This window comes from Atta cephalotes, assembly GCF_000143395.1.
Source record: "Atta cephalotes unplaced genomic scaffold scaffold00018, whole genome shotgun sequence".
Classification (NCBI taxonomy): Eukaryota; Metazoa; Arthropoda; class Insecta; order Hymenoptera; family Formicidae; genus Atta; species Atta cephalotes.
The window spans coordinates 5,153,818-5,162,976 of NW_012130082.1; the positions used below are offsets into that span (position 1 = coordinate 5,153,818).

At 29.6% G+C, this 9,159-nt stretch overlaps 3 protein-coding genes across 3 annotated transcripts in view; 1 reads left to right on the forward strand and 2 right to left on the reverse strand.

The window, feature by feature from the left end:
- The window catches only part of LOC105618849 (eukaryotic translation initiation factor 3 subunit M), a 5,193-nt gene extending 4,192 nt beyond the window's left edge, over window positions 1-1,001 (forward strand). Inside the window, exons 6-7 of the mRNA XM_012200382.1 lie at window positions 112-255; window positions 524-1,001. Of these exons, the coding sequence (XP_012055772.1) occupies window positions 112-255; window positions 524-747 (368 nt within the window). The 3' untranslated portion in view covers window positions 748-1,001. The remainder of the gene's footprint in view (window positions 1-111; window positions 256-523) is intronic.
- A 2,810-nt stretch (window positions 1,002-3,811) lies between these two features.
- LOC105618850 lies at window positions 3,812-6,727 on the reverse strand. Its single transcript, XM_012200383.1, has 8 exons — window positions 6,614-6,727; window positions 6,081-6,254; window positions 5,139-5,259; window positions 4,824-5,004; window positions 4,535-4,748; window positions 4,264-4,426; window positions 4,049-4,188; window positions 3,812-3,925 (listed from the first exon to the last, which is right to left on the reverse strand). The coding sequence occupies exons 1-8, from the start codon at window positions 6,725-6,727 to the stop codon at window positions 3,812-3,814; spliced, it is 1,221 nt and encodes a 406-aa protein (XP_012055773.1).
- A 1,665-nt stretch (window positions 6,728-8,392) lies between these two features.
- Window positions 8,393-9,159, reverse strand: part of LOC105618913 (ethanolamine kinase) — a 3,563-nt gene continuing 2,796 nt past the window's right edge. Inside the window, exon 6 of the mRNA XM_012200443.1 lies at window positions 8,393-8,836. Coding sequence (XP_012055833.1) covers window positions 8,758-8,836 — 79 coding nt within the window. The 3' untranslated portion in view covers window positions 8,393-8,757. The remainder of the gene's footprint in view (window positions 8,837-9,159) is intronic.

Below are 9,159 nucleotides of genomic sequence, written 5' to 3' on the forward strand. Positions count from 1 at the left end.
GTATATATATATATATATATATATATATATCTAGTCCATAATGTGGATAAAGTTTGTAAAGTTTGAATTTATTTCAATAAAATAAAATTTATAATGTACTTTTTTTTGTAGGATTAAATCATGAACAAAACATGAAAAAGATGAGGCTATTGACCTTTATGCAACTTGCAGAGACAAATCCAGAAATGTCTTTTGATACAATACAAGAGGAATTGCAGATTGAAGAATCTGAAGTAGAAAGCTTCATAATTGATGGTAAGCCATTTTTACTCTTAAAATTTTATTTACAATAAATAACATTTAACATCCTGTTTAAATAACATAGTTTTGCACTATTGCTTATTTAAGTGCCAACTGATTTTTGACAGGATATATTAAATGAATCTGTACTGACTTAGTAAATTATATTTTCATTGAGTTATCGAAGCGTTCAACAAATTTAAGAAACAAACTTTTAAGAAAAATACAAAATGTCATGATCATGTAATAATATTCTCACAAAATATAAATAATGTTATTCCAGTTCTAAAAACCAAACTTGTAAGAGCGCGTATGGATCAGGCTGGCCGTAAAGTATTAATTTCAAGCACAATGCATAGAACGTTTGGTCGTCCGCAATGGATGCAACTGCGAGATTTACTTGTATCATGGAAAGCTAATCTTTCGGCCGTACAGGATGGCATGAAAACTGTAGCTGTTGCTCAAATGGAGCTTGCAGCAAAGAATAAAGCTACTCTTGCTCACTGACAATACCGAAAAATTCCATAAATATACATAATTATAAGAATACCACAAGATTATAATTTTTTTTCCAGAAAATAACAGAGGTTCATTAAATCTTAGCTCTAGCTATAAAAGCAATGCAGCTAAAAATTAATCATATTACAATATTATATTACAATATATTTATATAACACAAAACTGTTAAATAGAAAATTTTTTATAATTTTTATAATTTTAAACATATATTTACATATTTAATATAGCTATATTCGCGTTAATCTCTTTTTTAATGTTAAATTATTTCCATAAAATAATTTAAATTTGTCATAATATATAAAGTATATTGAAAATTAATTCAAGACGATTAATTAATTTTGTTATTTGCGCGCATTTGTGTCATATTATTAGGTGTAGGGAAAAAGTTCGTGGCGTTTTTCCCATTAGATGGCATTAAAAAAATGTATATTTAAATTAGGTATGCACACTATATGTGTGTTAGGCATGTAAATATAAGAGGTCTGTTCCAAAAATATCCAACCTCTGTCTATATAATGAGAAACAATTATTCTGGATATGAACAATGTCGCCTTCAAAATAGTCTTCTTTCGAAGTAATCCTTTCAGCGGTCCACTTCTAAAAGCAGTCCTGGAAATCACTTTCTGTGTGATAACCAACAGCTCCTCACTGTGTCACGCAATCGTTTCAGAACTTCCAAGTAATAATATTCTTTGTTTATTGTACGACCTTATGGAGCATATTTGTGATGTACAATACCTTCCTGGTCAAAGAAAAGAGTGAGCATTGCCTTCACGTTGTTCGCAACTGTAGTACGCTTTCTTGGATCGAGACTCTTCTCGTTATCCATTGTCAATAAAGTCATTGCTATAAACTTTATGGATCATGCCGATTATCTCGAAACATGTGTGGCCAAATTTTTGCAATAAAATTTTATGCAATTTTCTACTCGACTCGCTCAGAGTTTTCGAAACTCGCACAATTGCGTATCGTTGCTACTTGAATAGTTGTTGGGTTATATCACTTGGGGAATACTCCTCAAGGTATCCTCTCCTCTAAATATCAAATGCCTGTTTTTCACAGAGGATGCCCAAAGATAAATATACGCAAAGGTCGGATACTTTTAGGACAATTATGCATACATGTCTTGAAAAACCACACACATACACACACACACACACGCGCGCGCGCGCGCGCACACGTGCACCAAATTAACATAATATATATTTCACAATAAAAATAATACTATACAGTAAACTGGATGAAAAATACATTCTTAATTCTATAAAAATAACATTTTTACAGGTATTTCATGATAATTCTACTTGAATAATCAATAATGTTTGAACATGATAAAATGAACTTCATTTTTTAGAAGTAAAATATAATTATATTATGTGAAAAATTTTATTTTTTTCTTGAATAGTTCTAACTGCATTTTAATTATGCAATCGATATATGTATTAAAAATATTAATTGCAGATATCAGCTATTTGATAATAAAATACGCAGCATTATGAGAAGCATTTGATCTGTTTTAGATCTTAATCTCTATGTAAAAAATTATGATTTATAATTAATTTTTCTTATTACATTGACATTTTTGCGCTGTTTTTCTATCACATTAATTTTATATAATCTTAAAGCATTTTTATACTTAAACATAGTTGACATTATTTCTGTACTTTTCAATAGTATTTTAATTTTCAATAAAACGGGATAAAAAAATTAATATTGTAAAACATTCGTACGTACATGCGTATGTCATACATTAGTTGCGTTCAACAGAAAAAGCAACTGTTGTAAAATTCTTTAATATTGATCTTTCCCTTAATTCTTCACTGGATCTAAATGTATAAGGCCCGATTGCACCAATATTACTTTGATTTTAAGCGAGGCTTAAAACTCTGTCTCTCTGTCTCTTTTTCAGCTTTAAAACGAGACGAATAGAGTTTTAAGTTTCGCTTAAAGTCAAGATAGTTGGTACAACTGGGCCTAAACTAATTTAAGAATTTTACAACAGTTGCAAAGCTGCTTTTTTTGCTGAACGCAGCCATTGTATAAGTACCAATAATGCCAAAAACCACACAATGTAGTTATTTACTACTATTATTATGCTGCTATTTATATTAATCTATTTATATTAAATTAATCTTTTTAAAAAATTCAATTTGTTGTTTACAACAACTTATTTACAACGTATACGTGAATAAAATAATGCTGAAATAAATTATAAAGTTACAAATTGTATGTACTATACAATTGGTATAACTCCAAATTTTATGTATTTAAATCAAATATTTAATGTACATTTTTTTGTTTATTGATCTTTAAATCTAATCTACTATATGCTCTTTCTATTCTGTTTCTTTTATCCTCTTTGCGACCATTTCATCAATAATCGTATTTCTTGTCCAGATATTTCTTATTTCTATCTCTTCTCTCTTCCCTCCCCCCTTCTCCCTTCTTCGTTTTTGAAATCATAAATTCTTATCTCGGGCTACCAAAAAAATGAAGAAACAAGATAAAAAAGTGAGAAGTAAAAAGTGATAAAATGTTCAATAAAAAACAGAAACCAAAGAGCACATTTTAGATTTAACCTAGAAGGCGAATCGAAGATCTACCTTTAAAATCTTATAGCTTTTCCTTAAGTAAGATTTATTATAATTCATTGTACATTTCTTGCCTCAAAATATGACACTTTCAACATCACTACAATGATTTCCCATCCTAAGTAAAGGTGAAACAATCATTTTCATAACATCTCTGTAAGCACCGCATTCAGTTTAGCATATAAAGTTTTATCTTTTTTAAATATGTTTTACATTAGTTAATAAATCTAGAATATCTAAAACTTAAGTTAAGAGGCATCTTTTCTATAAAATATGCAGGACGTTTTCTGTACTTCTGTGTAAAACGGTCATATTTATTCCAAGTATACATAAACCTCTTGTAACTTTTGTATAAAAGACAAATGATGGATGATTGAGACTATGATATATTTTTTTTCAAAAAATTTTGTATCAAAAAATTAAGAAACTATGACTGAATTTTTCTTATCATACTTGATAAATCAGATCTGAGTAGAAAATCTGGGACGTGGTAAATCTCCAAATACTGTATCAGTATTGACGCTTTTAGCTAAGGCTTTCATTGAAGCTCGAATGTTGTGTGGATCAGTTGGCAACTGTAATTATATATATAGATTTTTTTTTTAAGAGAGAGTAAACTTCAATCAAATATAAGCATTAAAAGATTCAGAAATGTAATACAATATATTGCAAAAATTAAAAATCATGTAAAATTTTACCTGATCATCATCTTGATCCTGTATTGTATGATGAACGATAGAAGGGAAAACAGGCACAATGACAGGTAATGATTTAGCTAACGTAGAATGACCATCCCGTTGACTTCTTGGCATATGAATCTCCTCGTTTTGGCTTGAATCTAAATATGTTAATTATTACAAACTTGATCCTAAACAAAACACAAGGATATTAATGATAAATTAATACATCATACCATCGGTATCAGATCCATCAGTGTTTTCCGAAGAAGATAGAAGCAGTTGGGTGGCTGTGTCTGTATCCTCCATTCCTTCAAAAGGAAACAATACTTCTGTATCGAAGCTAGTTGATTCCTTGGTACTAATATACATTGTATCCCTTTTTTTCGAATTTTCATTCTGCAAAGTTTATTATCCAGATTTAATAATAATTATTAAAATTATAATTATAAAACTTTTGATCTGTACATCAAGTAATAATTGAAAAAATTTTGATAAATGACTTACATTAATGCTACTTTTAGAGGAGTGTCTGGTAGTTATTTCGTGTTTAACGTTTGGGCTACTAGATATTTTTGTATCACTGAATATTATATTAGACTTTGGATTCACTGTACTAGCTGCAGAGGTAGTCATGATACTTTTAAAACCGTCAGGAGTTGTTGGTGGAGTTTCTATATTATTGGTAACTCTACTTGTCTCGTCACCTCTACATACTAGTCTAATTATAAAAAAAAACAAGTTATGATTATTATTATTATATAATATAGCAATATACACATACTTGTAAAATTACTTTGATAACAGCCTATGTTCATTGTGTGCTCTTTCGCGAAATTGTTCCAACAATTGATGCTGCTCATCAGTAAACACACGTATTTTATCTTCTATAGTTATTGTTTGACGTTGTACAGCCTCCTGTAACTGTTGTTGTAATCCATCTAGGGCCACTTGAATCGCGTTAGGTAATTGTGAAACTAGATAAATAAAACGTAACATATAACGCTAAGATAATATATGGATACATAATATGCAGATATAAATGAATTATTATAAAATCCGACAAAATTAAATACATGTTAAACACACACATATATACACATTGACTTACCAGAAAATTTAGGCTGTTGCAGATAATCATCGAGATCTTCCAAACTATGATTAATTACTACCCTAAATATTGGGCTATAATCTGGATTGGATTTTAATTTATTTATTTCTTCGGGAGATAACTGTAACAATATAATTATTGTTTTCAAATAAGTTTATTCAGAAGTTAACACGTCCATAAAAATAAATAATATATCTCTGATAAGTATTATTTTTGTAATTTATATAAACAACAAATGTGTATCTGCAATTAATCATATGCAGAGACAATCGTTCTTGATAAAATCAATTGCTTATCATAGACTATGCTTAGATTCCTATCTGAATACCACCCAGATATCACATCATTTTTGTTTATCCAATGTTAAACAAGGATGACATGATGCCTAGGCCCAGTTTCAAACTTACAACTTGTTTCTCATCTCTTTCCAATTCTAGGGAGTTGGAAAGAAATAATGAATAAGTTGAACCTCAGTTAAGAGTTAACGTGAATTGTGAAACTGGTCCCTAGAGAGAATCTGGATGGGAATTCGAACACGCTCTTAAATAAAGAATGATATAATAAATTTCATAATAAATTATTTTTCGTAAGTTACACTAAAATTAAATAAATGACAAACGTTTTGGAAAAGCAACAAGAATGTAGATAGAGTCAGTCAAGTAAACATGGTTGCACTTCTCCGGCCAAAGATTCTTGGTTTTTTAAACAAGTTTGTTTAAACTTGTTCTTCTTTTTTTAAAAAATTCACTACAAGACGGTAACAATAATTTGAATGGCATTTAATCTTGAACAGGAAAGATGGCAACCATAGTAAAACAGATTATTTATATGGCAAACACAAACAGATTATTTCGATCAAGACTATCGTCTTTTGGAATATTAATTTAATATCTCTCTCTTATCTCTCAATATGTTTTTGTCTAAATTTTGTCTAAAACTTACAAGAATATTGTTATTAATGAGGACTAAAGCGGCACCGTATTCTCTGTGAACTGCGTGAGTATACATTGAGCAATTACAACAACGGTGTACAATCCAGGATCCAACATTTCTTTTTTCCATTAAACCAGGTTGTTCTTTAGTAATTTTTTCCAATTCTGACACACTCGCCAAATCCTGTCAAAAATAAAATCAATAAAATCATTGTTACGTCATTAATAATTAAATCGTTTCTATATTTTAATTACAATTTTATATATATATATATATATATATATATATATATATATATATTAAATTCTATTCTATTATATCTATCTATATTAAATTCTAAATTTATATCAGTAAAGGAGTGAAGATAAAACTCTAACTAAATTCAAACCGAAATTCAAATCGATTTTAACTTTGCAATGAAACAGATGAGAAGTGAAAGGAGGAGGGGATGAAATGGAACACTTTTTTTTAATTATTTGTTTTTAGATCATGGATTTTTCGAAAAAGAGAAAGGCAACGAATGAAAAAAAGCTTTTATTTACCTCTCGAAAAAAGGCATCAGCACGCTCCAAATCAGTCAACTCAACGTTAACCTGCTGCAATTCGGTGCTCCTAGATTTGATGGACACATTCAGGCACTTGCAGGTGACGTGCATCTTTCAATTATCGACAAACGATCGGCAAACGCGAAGTCTAGGCTTTTGGGTGATCAGAGAACACAGCGTTCCTTTCTTTTTTTTTCGGTAGAGGTCGAAGATGCGTCGAGATGCACGATCCAGCATGAACTACGCACCACTGTGTATTTGATTGCAGCCTGCAGCCTGCAGGTGTAGTTTGATTTGATTCAGCTGCTCTCTCTCTCTCTTTCTCTCTCTCTCTCGATTGTCCAGTACAGAACTCTCAATTGCTCTCAATCAAACGGGTATCCGCGAGACATCGTCTATCAATGAAGAGGCATCAAGAACCGATATATATCGTTAAGAGAGAAATTAAGGTTTCTCTCCGATATCGATCAGATATAGCTTAATTTGATGAAGCAACTATCTCTCTCGACTTGGTAAACCGACTGTTCAATGTCGTTTTGCCGAAAAAGACATGCACCAACCAAGAATGAGAAGATAAGTGGCGCAACGCGCGAACTACTATACTGTACATATACTATCGTCACACGAGTATTCGTTTTGAAGAACATTTTGATCAATATATATAAAAATGAGAGAGAAAAGCCTGAATTTCTTATAATTTTAAGTGTTTTCCAAGAGACTCAGTGTAACGAGTGTAACACATTTATTTATATATTTTTGTTTGCCCATGTTATATTATACCGAAATGATTAATGATCGCTATGTTACACTGTGACTGGAATCTGTCGCTGGAAGACATCATTTAAGTATATGTTGAAACAATCAAAAACAATGGATGAATGAACGAACCGAGCAGTTTGCAATTATGACGTTTGTTAAAAGAAGAAGAACTTAATCAGGCTCAACAATCTTCTTTTTTCGATTACGATTTACCACATTTTCACTCACTGTTTACATCCAACTTCCAAGAATGAAGACAGCGTGAGCACGCTAGTATAAATGCATTTTGGCCCTTGGCCGATTCCAAAATTATCGATATATCGAGATTCACACATAGAAATATGTGTGCTTAATGTTATGAATAAACGATAATGAAATCGAATGTGTATTTTGAAAGCAGGTGAAAATTACAAGTGAGCAAATTTTTTAGATATTAATCAATAAAATTATAAATATTCCAATAAATTCGCTCACTTTTGTCATCTTCTCTTACTTCGTTACAAGAAATACAATCCCAAAGCGATTGATTCACAAATTTCAGTATATTATATATATATTAGGTGTGCGTTCTGCTATTCATTGCGAATGCGAATACTGAAAATCTAGTCACGAACTAGAGAGTTTCAGTACTCATAATAACAAAACACAGCATAGAAGTGAATTGATTCACGATATCATGATTCATTGAATACATTGGTATCTCATAATTCACAATACAATATACAAATCTTCCTAAAAACACTATGTAAAAAAAAACTCAATGATATTAATCGCTGATAACACGATTGACGATAATCAATAAAAGTTAAAATTTAACACTCAACTTATCCAAGACTGGCTATCTTCAATAGTTGGTAATTGTACCTTGTACTCAATGATAATGAAAAATATGAGATATGATAGTCTTTCTCCCTGAAATCGATTATTTTTATTGAACTATTGTTATTTGTATTATACTGGAAATTGTCATTGAGAGCTCGTAATTATTGAAAATTTAAACTAATTATACAAACTTAATTCTTCGAGCATTTTTATTTTATAGATTCCATATATTTAACAAAGAAAGAAAACTTAAAGTTAATTAAACTATAACATTGTCTCATAGTTGTTCTATTATACTCTAAATATAGTCATAAAAATCTGTATCTATCTATACAATATTGTACACTACCAGCACCAATAAAATAGTGATCATATTTGGTCACAACTATTAATGTCACTTGTATATATAAATATTACAATATCATATATATCAATAGTCAATAAAAAATTATATATACACATACATGTACAATTGCTAAGATGTACATTCAAGACAAAATACTTCAATTGGAATAAATACATTAAAAAATGCCATACAAGTTTTATATATGCCATTTTTTTCATTCATCAAATTCTGTTTTCATCTTAAAAATTTCTTCCTTCCATTTAAAATATTCGTTGAAACGTATTGCAGCATATCTGAAAAAAAAAATTTTTTAATTCACTGTAATAATTATTTGATCAAAGTATTTCATTTTTATCCTAAAATTTTACTAGTCTATTATACAAATAACTCTATTATACAAGAAAATAATCGATTGTCGAATTATTATTGCCGTTATTTTTATTAGTGTGCGTATATGTATAAGCGATAGTAGTAGATAGTAAACAGTTTCATATATATTAGGTGTAGTAAAAAAGATACACTATTATTTAGTTTACTTATTAAACGTTAAGTTTAAAGTTAAGGTTAAAAAGGTTAAAAAGTTAAAAAGGTTAAAAGGTTAAACGGTTTTAAACGT